Source organism: Dipteris shenzhenensis, chromosome 18 (assembly GCF_047967505.1).
Source record: "Dipteris shenzhenensis isolate YYH24624 ecotype China chromosome 18, Dip_SZ_1.0, whole genome shotgun sequence".
NCBI classification, from domain to species: domain Eukaryota; kingdom Viridiplantae; phylum Streptophyta; class Polypodiopsida; order Gleicheniales; family Dipteridaceae; genus Dipteris; species Dipteris shenzhenensis.
In genome coordinates this window covers 55,929,976-55,948,152 of record NC_141613.1, presented here as the reverse complement: position 1 = coordinate 55,948,152, position 18,177 = coordinate 55,929,976, and the positions used below count along the sequence as shown (strand labels likewise).

Here is an 18,177-nt window from a genome sequence, read left to right as displayed (position 1 = left end):
GTAAGGCCCTTTGCCTTGCCTTGGTTTCCCATTTACGGAGTTTTCTATGATCATTGCTTCGAAGGAAATGATGGGACTAGCATAGAAAAGTTACTTCAATAGGAGATAATTTCCCGAGATGACCATGCTGGGAAGATCTTGACAGAGGGCTTTGGCATCCACAACTTCTTTGCGAAGAGAAGACAAATAAGTTTTACCATAGTCGCGAATGATGTGCTGCATTCAATATGCAAATGCCAGCTACGCAAAGTCTATATCAATATGAGCCTGTGCCCATAGTGGAGCAATTCCATCTGCCACCCTATCTTTAAAGGCATCATGAGAATAAGCAATCTTTTTTCCCAAAGTGTGTCATCACACATGTAAAGAAAGAAAATTTAGCCAAAGGGGAGCATGATCAGAGTGAGGGAAAGCATAGTCTGCCCACATCTTGCAAGTAAATGCAGCATATGCTGAGCATTAAGCATGTACCAGCGATCCAAGTGGGCCTGATGGGCAAATATCAACAAGTGCATGTTGAAATAGCAAATGAGTCCATTGCATCCTTTCCAGTGCAAGCATATGTGTTTTTCCCGAGGTGTTATCACTGGGCTGAGGTGCATTATTAAAGTCACTAGACAGAAATGCATTTTGCCTCCAAGGATAGTTTTGTGTTTCCTGCCATACAACAGCTCTCCTATGCAATGATTGCGGAGCATAGACTGAATCAGAGTCAAAAACCTCCCCAAGCAGTAAACATTGAATGACAATCCACCTGCCTTGCAGGTCATTGAATGCCACGAGTGGCTGATATTCATGCTTGACCAGCACCACAACTCCAGAAATGGAATTATCACCTGCATAGAAAATATCATAGCCTGCTGTTGCCAGCAAAATCATGTTGATTGTGTTGTTGCAAAGCAACTATGTCAGGCTGCATCTTATTGATATAGGCCCATGTGATCTTCCATTTATTCAAGTCACACATTCCCTCTACATTTTAGGTTAGGCATTTTATTTGCTTGCAGATTTACAGGTATGTACATGCTGTACAATGCCAAAATATGTCAAGTCTGCATATCAGCCACATGATCTTGAGAACCTGGCAATAAAAGAGCCACATCATCTGCAGCCCAAGTAATACCCATTCCAGAATTTTCAGTGGGTGTATGGCCATTTGAGGATGCCCTTGTCCATGTGCAAGGTGGAGGTTGCCTAAGAGTGAGGATTCTCCTTTGAGTCTGCCAGCCGGCCATAGTCACAAGAAACGTTTCGACTGTTTCACCGTTTCACCGTTTGGACAGGTTTTGTTTCGTTTCATTTCGTGTTGTCAGACGAAACGGATAGGTTTTGAAATGATAATATATATATTCAAGGCTATTGGCTACTAAGATATGTTATACTCAAGTTTAGAGTTAACAAAGAGGAATATAAGTCAAGAAACCCAAAAATGATATATAAAACACCAACACATTCTTCAAATTTATTTCAAGCTTTCAATCTTGATTCTCAAGTTTCAACTTCAGATAAATCAATCTTTAAGGATTGAAAAGCATATGTATTCTAGAATCTAGATACATGAACATTGAATCATTGAAAAAATGGAAAAAAATTGTTTTAAAACATATTTCAGGATTTGGGCGAAACAGCGTTTTGTGCAGAGTGTTTCGTCCTGTTTCGAAATGTTTTGTGATGAAACGTTTCGTTGTGTTTCAACAGGATGAAACACGTTTTCATGCGACTATGCATCCGATTGGAGTCTTTATCCATGTCCCCTTTCTCAATCAGATTGTGGCAGACACAGAAGTGGAATTATTACTCACAGGGACAACCTTGGCCTTACCTTGCGTGCATGCACACACACACTTTTTTTTTGGGGGTGAAATCTATCAGACTTTAGATTACAGTGAACAGTCCCCAAACAAGGGGCTGACAATTACTAGATCAGAAAATCTCATTATAAGATAAGAAAAGAGTATTATTAGACCATCCCAGCCGGGGGACTTCCCATTTACCACAAGATTTAATTGCATCAGTGAGATCTCTTTCCGTGAAGCCTCTAGCTCTAGAGCTTGTGCCGAGGAAATAATAGGACAAACATGACGTAGAAGCTCCTGTCTTGCAGCCAATACTTCCTTAGAAGGAGAGGGTGATAGATGAGCTACACAAGCTTGAGTTCTCTTTCCGTGAAGGGTGCCTCCAGCTCTAGAGCTTGTGCTGAGGAAATAATAGGACAAACATGACGTAAAAGCTCCTGTCTTGCAGCCAATACTTTCTGAGAAGGAGAGGGTGAAAGGCCAAACTATCTAGAGAATTGAGCTACACAAGCTTGAGCAAGCTTTGATCTTGAATAAGTCCAACATCCATCAGATGTCAAAACTCGACAAATGTTGGTAGATTGCCTCTTGTGGTGTAAGCATTTTAAAAAATGCTTTAGACGAGCAGCCTTTATCAACCAAAACCTTTTGTCTGGCCTTAGTTTCCCATTTGGCAAATTTTCTGTTATCATTGCATTGCAAAGTATGCTTGGCCTAGCATAAATAAATGCTGTCATTTGGTGTTAATCCCGCATCTGACCGATTTCAGTCGAATATAGACAAACAGTTTTGACTTTAGCGACTGTTTCCCGTAGATCATGCATATGATTCTTGCCATATTCACGTATCACTGTTTGTATTCGTCGAGTGGCAAAGGCATTCCATGCATAATCTATTATTAACTATAAGGAGTCTTTTTTGTGGTAACCTGTCAAATGGCATGTCATGGAAAGACAACTGTAACCATAACGGAGCATGATCTGAATGCTGAAAGGCGTAATCAACCAGAGTTGAATGATAGTCCAATAATCACCATTGAACCAGAGTTTTAGTATGAATTGTTCTCTTTCACAACCCTGCGGTTATTGCATTCAAACAACAGGGAGCTTTAGCAAAACCATGGTGTGCTTCAATTGCTATTCCAACTAGCCATATCTCAGCATTGGCTCTCTTGTTAATTAAAATTCTACATTTAACTAAAGGTACATTGACGTGTTCTAAGTAATATCTTTTAGCACCTTAGAAGAAGTAAGAGATCAGCTTCAAAACCCTCATGAGAATATACCTATTCAAACCTAAAATTTTGAAATTATTGGTGACATGTTGATTCCCTATTTAATATTAAGGCGTTGGGGTACTTGATGATTATCTCACATTTTCACTACCAATTTTAATGAGCTCCATGGAATTAATCTACAAAAAACGATCTGACAAGTTATGGAATGGGTGAAACCCATTCCCACCCCAATGTCATGCCCTCACATCTTCATATACTAACATTTCAACCTTCATCTGTGATAAGTTTATCATACAATGTAAACTTGTTGCCCTTTAAGGAAGAATTGATGCTCTTTCAAATCTAAATTGTCGGGCTTTTTTGAAAATTCATTCCGTGTCACAGAAGTCAATGCTTGCCAATTCATTCTCAGTACCTTTTTGCTTGCAGTAGCGCCACGAGCGTGGAAGATAAGCTCTTATTTATTTGAGGTGCTCTTCAAGTGGAGACACAGAAACAACTTCATAGACTGCTTGATACAGGATTCAGGCACACACAGTATCTTATGGATCACATTCCTTGTTAAATGCAGCAGGCAGATCAATCTGAAAAGGATGATAGAATGTCAAAGATTATGTTCAATAAGTAGTGAAGCATTTAAAATAACTATAGTGAATAATGTCGAAAAAAGATTAATTTGCCAGAAAATTTGGAAGTGCTAATCAATATGCAATACAATTGTATAATGGTTTTAACCTTATGGATTGCTGACAATACACGGTGTGTGTTGAAATAGGGACCACCACTGCAAGGGATCTATGATATGGGAGCTATTTGTTTACCAGAACATACTGACAAGCTGCAGGAACTTGTAGATGATGCTATAGAGAAAGGTGCAGAGATAGCAGTCCGTGGGAGACTTTTCATTGGTAACCTTGGCGATGATGTAGGGGGTCAGTTTTATCCCCCGACAGTAATACTCAATGTAAACCATTCAATGCGGCTTATGCGAGAGGAGGTATCAGCCTTTGGTTTGTAGAATGGTGCAGGATTCTTTGAAGTTTTTTTGATGATGTCAGGTTATTGTTTTGTGCTCATTAACTCTGTCACTGTGCATTATTTTAATGTAGATTTTTGGACCAATAATTGCAATAATGAAGTTCAACACTGATGATGAGGCTGTACGCCTGGCAAATGATACAAAATTTGGACTCGGGTGTGCTGTTTTTTCTGGCAACAAACAACGTGCTAATGCCATATCCTCTAGAATCCATTGTGGATTTGCTGCAATAAATGATTTTGCTGTTACCTACATGTGTCAGGTAAACTAAGACCTTCATGCAAGCAAGGCCAATTAATCTGTCTTAATTCTTTACTTAGACGTCCAATAAGTTGATTCCAAAAAGGTTGGTAGCATTCAGGAAATTACAATATCTTGGATCTTAAGGTGTCTGCAATTTTCATAGTTTTTGGGCAAAGGAGGTTGATTTTTCCCTCATAAATGCACGGAATGGCACCTTTATGCATCTTTTATATCCAGAAGATGGCTAACCTTGCCTGAAGAACCATAGAAGCCAAGGTGGCATGAATAGGCCCCTGGTGGAAGTCTGGTTTGGTAAGCAGTTCCAAGAACATAGGTCCCAACTAACACGTCTGCAAGCTGATTTTACTTGCAAATACGTTCTGAAACTTTATGCAATTTTTAGTATGAAGGAATAGCTTGTATCTAGGTGCTGGGAGTTTTAAATTCTAATTTGTGAATCTCAATGGCTATTTGATAGCCAAACTGTCCTTTCTGAAACTAAACTTCAAATATCCCCCGAGGGCAGAAGTATCTTTTTAATAGGAAACTTTTGCTTACCTTTACAAGAACACATTTGCACACTCAACCAGTTTAAATTTCCAAATATTTGGTGGTAATTATTCCCAAGCTGGTGGACAGGCAATTCCTGCTCTGATTGCTTTCTGGCCAGCCTTGCCAGGAAGTTCTGGGCTTGGGACCACTAAACCTTGTTGAGCAAGCAAAATTAGCCATGTGTGGCCAACTATTGGATCTAGTGAAAAACATCATCAGGAGCACTTTTTTGTAACATATCGATAACTACCTTTACCACATGGTCGGGTCCAACCTCCTCAATGGAATCTTTCAAAACCCAAGTCTACTGGTATCCACTGACTTCAAGAGTACAAAGCCATTGATAGAGGGGGAAATGGGATAGCACACAAGCTAGCTCAACAAGTACTGACTACATAGTAAGTCTAGACACCTCCAATGAAATCTGAAATCTGAAAGAGAAGCCCAAAGACAAGAAAGACAAGGACAAGGGAAAGGGAAAGGGAAAGGGTACGGACAGGACTAAGGACCAGTTCAACACAAAATTCACTTGCGGTTTAGCCCAACCACGTCCTAGTGACTACCCTAGCCTTAAGGCCCCTCAAACGGTCCCCCTTGGTTCACCCCAATCTCTAACTATATCTCCTCTCCCACTCAAATAGTGTATCCTCCCTCTGTGCAAGACCCCCCCCCCCCCCCCCCCTTTTCAGCCATATCACATGGACAGCCGGTTGAGATAGTGGCTGAACCACATCTTTAACTAGAGCCTTGTATACTTCATGCTCCAAATAACTATTGTTTTCAAGGAGCAATCTTTCGTTCACAAGCCTATCATTAGGTATCTCATGAAGGCCAATCCTCAACCACAAAGGGGCATGATCAAAATGTGTGAAAGTGTAATCCACCCATAAATTGATAGTGAGAAAATCATAGTGTTGAGGATCAACCCTATACCATCGATCCAATCGAGCCCGATAAGCAGACTGAGCATTGTGTTGAAATGCATAACCAGGCAGCATAGGCTATGATTCTTTCCACATATCAATAAGCGAGAGCTGGGTCAATAAATTAGACCAATACTGAAGCTCATAGGCTAACATATGAGTGTGGCCAAAAGTATCATCACTTGGTTGAGGAGCATTATTAACATCTTCACAAATGAAGGCATGTTTTGTGAAGGCATGTTGCTTCCAGGGATAACTTTGCATATCGGCCGAAATTAAACCTCTGCTGCAAGAACATTGTGTCGCATAGACTGATGCAAATCCCCCTGTATAAGACATTGGATGATCAACCATCTACCTTGACTACCATTTAGAGCAACCATTGGCTGTAACTCATGTTTCACCAAGAAAACCATAGAAATATCATAGAATGTTCTCCTACATAGAAAATATCATAACCAGAAAAATGCCCATGCCGACCAGCATACATATGCTGATTATGCTCTTGTAATGCAACTATATCAGGCTGCAATTGAGGCAGATATCCCCAAACAAGCTTCCATTTCTTGGGATCACATAGACCCAGTACATTGAGAGTAAGACACTTTATGTATAACAGCATATTTACAAAGCATTTACATGTGAGAACCCAAAAGATCAAGTTTGCATGATCCGGCCCCTGACCCTAAGATGAACCTAATGTCTGTGGAGAAGATAAAAGAGCAGCCACTTCCTCTTCAGGAAAGAGAGTGCAGCTTGCTGTCACTGCAGCCCAAATAATTCCAATCCCTGAATTTTCTTGTGGAGTGTTCCCACTCAAAGACGAGCCTTTTGTATTTGGAGATAGAAGAAAGAAACAGAGCTTGAAGAGGAAGAAAGTGAAGGCAGGCTGAAAGAGGGTATAGAAAAGGAGTGAACAGAAAAGAAAAAAGGGGCTGATATATACGAGCATCAAACAAGAGGAGGAGTTACAAAGGCATGATATGTACGACTAAAGGCTAGACAGGAGGGCAGAAGAAAGAAACGACTAGCAACAACGCCCGGGAGAAAGAGGGAAAAGGAATGACAGCAGCAAATCCTATGCCAGTTGATGCCGTGCAGGCCGTACAGCAAGTACGGAACTGTACAGACCTGTTCCATACAGATACGGAAGGCAAGGAAGCTGCAAAAGAGCCGCGAATGCAGAAAAAGGGAGCGCAAAAGTCAGACGGACGAGCGAGAAACGCTGCGAGCACGAACGGGACCTAGCAAGGGCTTCTAGATGGGCGGAAAACCCTAGGTGGGCAGGTTGCAGCAGGTGGACGCCATAGCTCAGCTCCTCACGCTCCTCACACCACACACACTTTTTTTTTGTGAAATCATACACATCCTTCCACACAGACACACACACACACATCAAAAAGCTACATTCTAAAACGAAACTAGAAAAAAGAAAACAAAGATTTTGAAAGTAAAAATTATATGGAGAATCTATGTGGGGGACCTCCCAATGTCCCCTAAAGCACTCTCGAGCATGGTAGTGTATTCAAGAACATAGAAGCCTTGACCATATAGACCAGGGGTGTGAAATCTTACAATAAGCTACCTCCAACCCATATTACTACTTTGATGTAACTCTAGCATATCCTTCCCCTTTTCCCATCTCCCCCATTTTTTCAATCTAGGACCCACATTATAGGATATTATAACGGGCTTAAAAAGAGATGCCTCTATCATGCCTACCTTTAGCCATGCTCCCCCTCCCTTCCGACGCCCTACTCCTCTTAAGAAAAAGGAGACACAATTGGGAATGCCAATCTTTTGCTTTTTAAATGTAGGTGAAAACTCCCTAATTATTTAAGGGGAGCTAGCACATGTGTGCATATACAAAACAAGTTGTAATTGATTTTGCTTGGGAAGCTTTTGTTACACGAATGCAAGTAGTTATTTGTAATTATGGCAAAAGCTATATGAAGACCTTGCAGGACAATGTTGCTCAGGCAAAATTTCAGTGTCAGTCTTTGACAGAGTAGAGTCACTTCAGGACTCTTTCTTCTCAAGAAAATCAGATTCTATGTCAGGCAAAATATTATCTACAATGTAATGACAATAAGAAAATAGCCAAATCGGAGACACGTGCACGACAGAGAGCTTTTTTGGATAAAGGCTGCTCCTCCAAAGCATTTTTTAAAGGGCTGCATTAGAAAAGGCATTCTCAAAATATTTGCAGAGCTTTGTTATCGGATGGTGTTTGGACTTCTTCTAGGCCACAACTTGCTGCAGCTTGTGTTCGACATTTTTCTTCTTAGTTTGGGAAAGCAGATTGGCCTTCGCAGGAGGTTATTTCAGCAAGGGAAAAATTATTACAGCATGTCACACCAATTGTCTCACCGGCACAGACCTAGGATTTGGGAGCTCCTTTCACTGAAAGAGAGTTAAGTAATGTTGTTAAATCATGTGGTAGATGGAAATCTCCTGGCTAGGATGGTCTAATGGTATACTTTTTCTTGGCTTTTCGGGATTTGCTGAAAATGCCTTTGTTGCAAATGATCAATATTGCTCGGCAAACTTAATATATGCTGGATTTTTGGAAGAAAGGTTTGGTCAAACTTCTTCCCAAGAAGTCCATTTGTGAATCTTTTGCTGATTGGAGGCCTATTACTTTGATGCCGGTGATATATAAGATCATCATCACCAAAATGGTGGTTGATTGCATTAAGGAGTATTTAAATGATGGCTTGCATCTAGCTCAGTATGGGTTTATTCTATGATGGCATATTACTGATAATATTGCCAATGCTTATGTTGGGATTGAGTATGCCAAGTACACAGACCAAGATGTGCTTATTTTGCACGTGTATTTTATAGCTCAGACCATGCAGGCTTTCGGATTTGGTCAGAAATTGCAGCATGTCATCTTCTGGCTTTATCAGGATAGCAAAGCTTCATGTATTTTATCTGATGACATATCAGAGCCCTGGACGCTTCGATGTTCAGTCCGGCAAGGCTGCTCTCTCAGTGCTATTTTATATGCTATAGCCACGCATCCAATGCTTGTATATATATTGATCACTTGGTGGCGACAAATATACTACATGGGCTGGAAATTCTTGCAAGTCGCTCATTGGTTGCTCAAGCTTATGCAGATGATTCATTCTTCATGCCAAAAAACACTCCAAGGGACCTTTCTTCGCTTATGCAGGCTCTCTCTTTGTATGGACTGGCTGCTGGCCTTCACATTAATTTTGAGAAATCCCGTCTGCTGCCATTGAATTCTAAGGATTGGCAAAGAGTGCTTGGCCGGGGGAAATTGTTCCACCAACTCGGTTCATTCGTCATCTTGGATGTCCTCTAGGTTGGAGCATTACTCATCGTCAATAGATTGATTTGGTTCTTGCTAAATTGAAGAAAAAATTGGAATATTGGAAGTTGGCTACTTGGCCGTTGCATGTTCGTCTTCGCGTTGTTCAGTCTATCTTGGTGGCCTATATTCAGTTTTATCTGCCATTGGTATTTTCACTAAGGGGGATATTCTTCCTTCATGTCCACCATTATGGAAATTTTATGGTGGTCAAAGCATGGCAAGAAAAGCTTGCGGTTACTTCCAGTACAAAGATTAGGCCTAGCCAAATTGCATGGCAGGCTGAATATTCTCAATATTCATGTGCACATTTTAGCTCACAATGGCAAAATGATGCTTCAATTTCTTCAAGATGATCAGCCTTGGGCTGCTATGATATGCTCTTTACTATCACATCACCACTCTTGCTTTTGGTTTTTGGCATCCCACGCAGTGGGATTTTCTTTTTGGCTGCATTGAAGGCAAAATCAAAGGGTGCCCTATGGTTTCTCAGATGTTTTTGGATTGGAAGCATATTCTTTCACATTTGCACTGGAATGGACGAGATTCTCTATAGGGTAACTCTTTGCGAGCTGAGAGCATCTATTGGTCACGGGTTTTTTCTCCTCCCTTGGCCTTGCAGGAGCCGCGACGCTCTTATTTTCTTAATACAAAAGGGATTTCCAATGTGGCTGATGTTATTAAGAAGGATGGCACTCTTTTATCCTTCCCTTTGGCTGCTGCAAAATATGGTTTGGGCATGCACTATCGTTTGGTATGGCAAGTCATTACTCGAATGCTTCAGCCAGTACCGCCTTTAGAACTTCAAGACATGCTTCAGGATTGGACTCTTCTTTCTTTATACTCGTCCATCCGTCCTTTGAAGCTGTCTCATATCATAGTCTCTTCTTTATATAAAGTTCTGTTGTCACCACCCTAGGTGTCGGAGAGGGCCAATCAGATTTGGGCTTTACACCATCTTGTCAAATGGTGGAGAAAGAGATTAAAACAAATTTGGCACTCCAAGGCTCCACTACGTCAACATGTCTTTCTAGGGCGTGTTCTATTGGGGGTTGTTCCGTCTGGACAGCTTTTATCATGCATACGTATTGCTCCAGCTATTTGTCATCGGTGTTAAGCTCCAAGGGAATCGGTATCTCATATCTTTTTGCATTGTCCCAAGGCACAAAGCTTCTTGGGCATCCTCCGGCACAGATTGAGACTGCGATTTTCTCAGGCTTCTTTTGGTTAGCTTTTCTGGTTGTTTGGGATCTATCCTAGATGACCGGCTTTTAAGTTGTTCTTTACTTGGGTTCGCTACTAGGCACTCTAGACTCTCTGGAAAACTAGGAACCCCAGAGTCTTTGGAGATCGAGTTTTTTCTCCTTTTTTTTTCTTCTGTTATTCTTTGCAGCAATCGATTTTCGTTTGTATGCAAACTCACTGCATAGATCAAGATGTATATTTGTCCTACATGGACATTTTTGCTTGATGTAATATTTCAGCTTATCAGTTTTTTTCTGGATAGCTATCTTGCAATATAAAGCATCCAAAGTTTTCACTTTTAAACAAAAAGTGTGTGGAAGGATAGACATCATAGAGTCTTTGGTGATCCCACGTTTTTTTGCTTTCTTTAGGCGCCCTCAGCAGCAATCTTTCTATGATTGCTTGCAAACAAAGTGCATAGCTCATGATGTATATCTGTCTTATATTGAGGTTTTCTCTTGAGGTATTCCTCATCGTCCTATTCTGAGATGATGATTTTGTAATATAAAGCAACTCAAATTTTCACCCAAAAAAAAAGTGTGTGTGTGTGCAGCGATGCTTGAGGCAGATTTGGCATTCCAATATCCCTCTCCAACAACAAGTCTTTTTCTGGCGCATTCTATTGGGAGTTTTTCCTTCTGGACATTTGCTCTTATGCCGGCGTATTGCTCAGCTATTTATCGTCATTGTTTGGCACCCAAGGAGTCTGTGTCTCATATTTTCTGGCGTTACGCTAACACATGTGACTTCATTGGCATTCTTCAGCAGAGATTGCGTTTACGCTTTCCTCATACTAAACGGCAAGCTCTTTTGGCTTTTCGGGATTTATGCTCGTCGACTGGAGTTTGACTTGTTCTTTTCCTAGGTTCGTTATTAGGCACTTTGGACTCTCTAGAAAGATAGAAACCACGGAGTCTATGGTGATCCTAGTTTTTCTACTTTTGTTTTCTTTCGTCACTCTTTGAAGCAATCTCTATTTCATTGCCTGCAAACTCACTACATAGAGTATGATGTATATTTATCCTACAGTGAGATTTTCTCTTGATGTATTTTCCATTTTGGGATAGTTACTTTTTAATATAATCCAAAAAAGATTTCACAAAAATAAAAATAAAAATGTGTGTGTGTGTGTGTGTTACAGACTTTGCTCGGGGGGGGGGTCCACACAGGTACTCAAGGACTACTATGAAGACTTACATGAATAAAAATCACAAAAGCAGGATTTGGGTCAGGATGACCCTGGACATGCCTCTCTAGAGGCTCCGTTAGTTTATGATGTGATGCATGAGGGGTTTGATGATACACGCAAGGATTGGAAGGATCCTGCTCCCACTGTTGGAATAATGGTGGATGTAGAGGAGATTGTGGATCTTGTGCGAGAATACGCCAAGCATGTAGTTATTATTTTTTTTCCAGGAAGAATGCCCGTTGCAGCAGATGTGGGAAATTGGCTCACACGCACCTTGGGGGGCTGTTTTGTTCGCAAAGTGCACTACAGTATGGTTTGGGTTCTCATTATCGTACTTTGTGGCAACAAATCACTTGTATGCTTTCCCCAATGGTTCCGATTCCCCCTTTGGAACTCCAGGATCGATTAGAGGATTGGACTTTGATTTCCCTTGGGTCCTCCTCTCGTCCTTTGAGGCTATCTCAGATTACTGTGCTTGCTTTATACAAAATCCTTTTGCCTCAACCCTGGGGTTCAGAAAGGGGTAATTCTATTTGGTGAATGCATCGGCTAGTTAAATGGTGGAGAAAAAGACTGCGGCAACTTTGGGCTTACAAGGTTCCACTTCGGCAACAGGTTTTTTTATGGCGAGTGCTTCTGGGAAATTCTCCATCTGGACAGTTACTAGCCTGTAGGCACATTGCTCCCGCTCTATGTCATCGGTGTTTGATTTCTCAGGAGACTGTGCCTCATTTATTCTGGCATTGCCCGTCTTCTCGACAGTTTCTGGATTCTCTTCGATAGAGGCTACAAGCGAGATTTCCGACTCTTCTCTTTGGGAAATTTTTCTGCCTCTTTGGTTTTCATCCACAGTGACCGGAGTTTCATCTTTTCTTTATTTGGGCTCGTTATTGGGCACTTTGGACTTTATGGATAGACCGCAATTGTAAAGTCTTTAGTGATCCCAATTTTTCTTTATTTGCTTTCTTTAAGCGTTCTCTATAGCAATCTTTCTTTGATTGCTTGTAGACTCGCCAGATAGATCAGGATGTATATTTGGCTTATAGTAAGATCTTCAGTTGATGTATTTTCTAGCGCCTCTTATCTGAGGTGACTATTCTTGTAATATAATCAATCAAAGCTTTCACTAGAGAGAGAGAGAGAGAGAGAGAGAGAGAGAGATCTATCCTCAAAGGCCGGATTTTGAGTTGTTCATGACCTGGGTTTGTTATTGGGCACTCTGGACTCTTTGGAAAGATAGAAACCACAGAGTCCTTGGTGATCGAGTTTTTTATGCTTTTGTTTTTTTCCATCGTTCTTTTGCAGCAATCGCCCTTCGATTGTCTGCAAACTCACTACATAGATCATGATGTATATTTGTCCTACACGGAGATTTTCTCTTGATGTAATCTTTCAGCCTACCAGTTTTCTGGGATAGCTATCCTGTAATATAAAGCATTCAAAGTTTTCACTAAAAAATGTGTTTGTATGTGTATGTGTATGTGTATGTGTGTGCAACTTTGGAAGGCATAGTGAGATTTTCTCTTGATGTATTATAGCTCTTCCTTTCTGGGATAGCTTTTTTGTAATATAATGACTCACAGATTCCACAAAATAAAAATAAAAATGTGTGTAGCAACTTTGGGCCTATAAAGTACCGCTTCGGCAACAGGTTTTCTTTTGGCGAGTTCTTTTGTGAGTATTTTCATCTGGACAGCTATTGGCTCATCGACACATTGCTCCTGCACTTTGCCACAGATGTTCTGCTTCTTCAGAGACTGTGCCTCACTTGTTTTGGCATTGTTCATGCTCTCGTGAGTTTTTTGATCTGCTTCGATAGCGCCTGCAAGTGAGATTTCCATTTGTTCCGTTTGGGAAGTTCTTCTGGCTATTTGGGTTTCATCCATCTAGACCAGATGGTGATCATACTTTCTCTCTGTTTGGCTTTTTCAGGCGTTCTTTGCAGCAATCTTTCTTTGATTGTGTGCAGACCCGCTGCATAGTTCATGAGGTCTTTTTGGCATATACTGAAATTTTCAGTTGATGTAATTGTAGCACCTTGTTTTGAGGTTGCTATTCATGTAATATAATCAATCAAAGATTTCACCAAAAAAAAGTATGTGTGTGTGTGTGTGTGTGGCAACCTGGCCTTCGCATGTTCGGCTTCGGATAGTACAGTCCATCATTGTGGCATATATTCAATTTTACTTGCAATTGATAATGTTCATCAAGGCAGATGTTGCTTCTTTCATGTCTGCCATTATGGAAATCTTTTGGCGTTCCAAACATGGTAGAAAAAATATCAGACTGCTTTCAGTGCATCAACTTTGTTCTCCTAAGATGCATGGTGGTTTGAACATCATGAATATCCAGGTGCACATCCTTGCTCACAGGGAAAAATGTTGCTGCAATTTCTGCAAGGTGATAAGTGCAAATCAATTACTGGGATTTCTTATTTGGTCGCATCGATGGCACTTTGCCTGGTTGCCCTTTGGTCTCCAGTTTGCTTATTGATTGGAAGCACATCCTTTCTCATCTGGAAGGGAAGGGTCGACAATCTTTGCTGGGGAATTCTTTGCGAGCTGAAAGCATTCATTGGTCAACAGTTTTTCAGTCTCCACTGGCTTTACAGGAACCTTGTCATTCGTATTTTGTTTCCTTTAAGGGCATCACTTCTATTGTTGATGTTATTCGGGATGATGGCTCTATGCTACCTTTTTCTCTGGCAGCTACACGGTATGGCTTGGGCTCTCATTATCGTGTTTTGTGGCAACAAATTGCTTATATACTTTTGCCTTTTGTTCCGATTCCTCCTCTGGAACTTCAGGACAGGTTGGAGGATTGGACTTTGACTTCACCAGGGTCCTCTTCTTGCCCTTTGAGACTATTCCATATTACGGTGCCTGCATTGTATAAAATCCTTTCGCCTCAACCTTGGGTTTCAGAGAAAGGTAATTCTATTTGGCGAATGCATCGCACAACCAAGTGGTGGAGAAAGATATTAAAGCATCTTTGGGCTTACAAAACTCGTCTTCGACAACAGGTTTTCTTTTGGTGAGTGCTTCTAGGAATTTTTTCATCTGGACAGATGTTGGCCCGTAGACACATTGCTCCTGCTCGTTGCCATAGATGCTTGAGTCCTCAGGAGACTGTGCCTCATTTATTCTGGTTTTGTTCATGTTCTCGTGAGTTCATTGATCTTCTTCGCTAGCGCTTGCGAGCCACATTCCCGACTAGTCTTTTTGGAAAGCTTTTCTGGCTCTTGGGTTTTCATCCACCTTGACCAGAGTTTCATCTTTTCTTTGTTTGGGTTCGCTATTGGGCACTCTGGGCTTTATGGACAAACAGGAACTATAAAGTCTTTGGTGATCCCATATTTTCCTTATTTGGTTTTTTTAAGCGTTCTCTGCAGCAATCCTTCTTTGATTGCTTGCAGACGCACTGCATAGATCATGATGTCTATTTGGCATACACTAAGATTTTCAGTTGATGTACTTTTGGCTGTCTCGTTTTGAGGTTGCTACTCTTGTAATATAATCAATCAAAAGTTCACTTTAAAAAAAAAAAAACAGTGTGTGTGTGTGATCCAAGATCTTAAAACATTCAACTTTGCAAAACTCACTTTTCGGATATCTTGTATGATTCCCACATCATCTAGTTCACTCGCAATTATTTGTGTGTTAAAACCCACACAAACCTAGACTTAACCGCTAACTATGGTTAGGGGGAAAAACCCTTAGAAGGAAAAAGTGCCCCTAACCCTTCTAACTTTTATTACATTGGCCATTGGCTTAAATATTACAATATTTCCAGCGGATATTACCCTTAGGCTTGATCCTTGAATATACCTTTGCATTTGGGCTATCCGCTATCTCTTTTTACTCTTAGCTTTTGTCTTACATAGTTGACGACAAAATTATTATACTTAATTGTTTGCATCTAGAGAAAACTTGGCCATTATCTATGCAATTAAAAAACTATCTTTATGGCTCAGTTGCAAGATGAGGATTGATTAAGAAAAAATATGAAATGTGTGGGACGAGCACCCCTAACTATTTAAAAGGTGATGTTGAGAGGAATAACATTCAGAGATGAAGCACAGAAAGAGAAGGAAAAGACATGTGCAAGAGTATTATAGCAAGTTTTCAGGGTTTATTGCAAGGGATCCCTCCAAAATTAGCTTCTAAGTATATGAAGGTTTGGAAACCCTTCATGCTACATAATATGGATGTATAATCTCATCCTTGCATTTATCATTTCATATATGCTACTATTTAGTTGTTTTAGAGAAAAGAAACTTCTATTAATAAACTCCTTCGTGACGTGGATACCAAAGAAATTACAACACCCCAAGGAAGGGTACAATATAAAAACACAAGGATATCCCCCTGGCTGGCCGCTCTATGGGGGATTACCTCATACAAAGGGCTGAGCAGATATCCACTCTAGTGGTTTATAATACCACCATCTATGAAAGAAGGAAGGGGCCTGGCTCCCATATGCCAATAAAAGCCTCCCTTCTACACCTAGCGCGATCCGAATCTCCCTGGAGTGTATCCCATCAGAGTATGAATGATATCTAGCCAAATGTTGGCCTATGTCTCCGAGACTGATGTGGTCTGTTGCTCTATGGCATGCTTGCACGTAGCTGTCCAGATGTACCAGGCAATGACGCTTGCTACCAGCTCCCATCTATGATAGTGTGCAAGTGTCCACACAATCTCTGTGAAGTCCGGGGTATGGATGAAGGTCAAATCCTGCCCTACCAATCTGAACGACAGACTTCCTCGTATCTACAAGCAGGTCCTCTAACTGTAAGCCAGGCCACCGCTCCCGAGCTCACCACCATCTCATCTTGAATCCCAGCGAAGAATATCTTCGAAGCTCCCCTCCAAACCTCATGTGCCTGCAGGCGCAATCCCAAATGCAGTGCCTTTGAGACTCCTTATTCAAACCACATCATGAGCATGAAATTGGAAAACGACCAAACCCAAGCCAAGTGCCCATTGCAAGGGCTCTGTGTGCCAACAGCCAAAGGAAGTGGGACATCTTCCTTGGCTTGCAACTGTCCCAGAGCCTGCACCAAAAATAATAAAGAGACCTCTTAGAGAGTCCGTGTGCCAATGCTCTACTGCGGCTAGTGTGCCACTAGTCCTCCCCATCTGGATCTGCCTGCCCAATCTCACTAAGTAGCTGAAAAAAGGAATATCGAGGGCATCCTAAATGAAAGGGTCTCTCCAAAATCAATCTCCCACAGAAGCCTCTGCAAGGGTCTCCTCTCCCACACCCAAAACCTCCAACCGCCTCCTTTGTTGTGATGGATTTTATCAGCTGGCACTTTTTCTTCCTAATGGTTTTCACAAGTGGGAAACCTCTCAAATACCTAGAAATTCTCAAAGAAAAAGATTGCTGAGTTGTAGAGGAGAGATCAGCCCAAGCTGACTCATCACTCTCGTAGAGATTTTCTTTGCCAACCTTTGACCAAATAGATTGAACATATAGATCTGATTTCTATGCTTACTCGAGTTCTTGTATGAGATAGTCCTCTCTAATAGAGAGCTTATCTGAAACATTATCTATTATAATGCATCCAGCACATGATTTTATCTGCCTTCATGATACCCAATTTCATGTGAACTTCCTGCCTTAATTTGGCGACGACCTCTTAAGTTGCTTGTTGGCAAGATATCTGAAGTATGATAATCTTATAAATGCAGCAGAACTCTACACAATACAGGTAATCCAGCCAAATTTTTAGAGCAGCACAATTGCGTATAATTCTAACTCGTGTGGTCTACTTTTGAAACATCTGAGAATCTTTGTATTCTACAGACATTGCAATCAACATCGAAAATGCATTTCCATATCTGAAGGCAAGTGTTGTTATTTGGTGGCAGGCTCTTCCTTTTGGTGGCGTGAAAGACAGTGGCTTTGGAAGATTTGCTGGTGTTGAAGGTTTGCGAGCGTGCTGTCTCGTGAAGGCTGTGGTCGAGGATAGAATAAAGTACATTAAGACTGTGATTCCAAAGCCTCTCCAGGTTAGACAATCTGACTTATATTTCACTTACAATTCCATCTGATTATACTCCAGTTTTGATTATTATAATAAACTACAGTAGTGTATATCATATATAATTTTTTAGGGCGGAGGGAATAATGAAGTGTGTGTTTCTTATCTGTTTCAGTATCCAGTTGCCGAAAATGCATTTGAATTTGAGAAGGCGCTAGTGGAGACTTTATATAGTCAGAGCATCTGGGAAAGGCTGAGAGGACTTGTGAATATGATCAAAATTTTGACAGGCCCAGAAAACCCGGGGCCTGCATGGAAAAAGACGCAGCTGTGAAGTCCACATTTTCCAGTTCCTCAAATGATTGATTTGAATTATGGTTGTCTGAGCTTGAATAGCATTAGCAGATGATTCGTTATCCCTTCTCAGATGTGTGTGTGTGTGTGTGTGTGTGTGTGTGTGAGAGAGAGAGAGGTGAGCGTGGATCGGTGCTTCCCCTTCCTTCCTGTCTGCAGCAAGTTTGCTCGCCTATGCTAGGGGTTCTCAGCCTCTCCGAAGGGTTTCGTGCCTGTCGAGTGCCTTTCCTTGGGTCGTTTCAACTGCTGTGGGCACTTTTTCTCTGTTCG

At 41.2% G+C, this 18,177-nt stretch overlaps 1 protein-coding gene across 1 annotated transcript in view; it reads left to right on the top strand.

The window, feature by feature from the left end:
* ALDH22A1 (aldehyde dehydrogenase 22A1) overlaps positions 1-17,973 on the top strand; it is a 188,985-nt gene extending 171,012 nt beyond the window's left edge. Inside the window, exons 11-14 of the mRNA XM_087389274.1 lie at positions 3,809-4,030; positions 4,143-4,334; positions 17,441-17,581; positions 17,729-17,973. Of these exons, the coding sequence (XP_087245400.1) occupies positions 3,809-4,030; positions 4,143-4,334; positions 17,441-17,581; positions 17,729-17,887 (714 nt within the window). The 3' untranslated portion in view covers positions 17,888-17,973. The remainder of the gene's footprint in view (positions 1-3,808; positions 4,031-4,142; positions 4,335-17,440; positions 17,582-17,728) is intronic.
* The last annotated feature ends 204 nt before the right edge of the window (positions 17,974-18,177 follow it).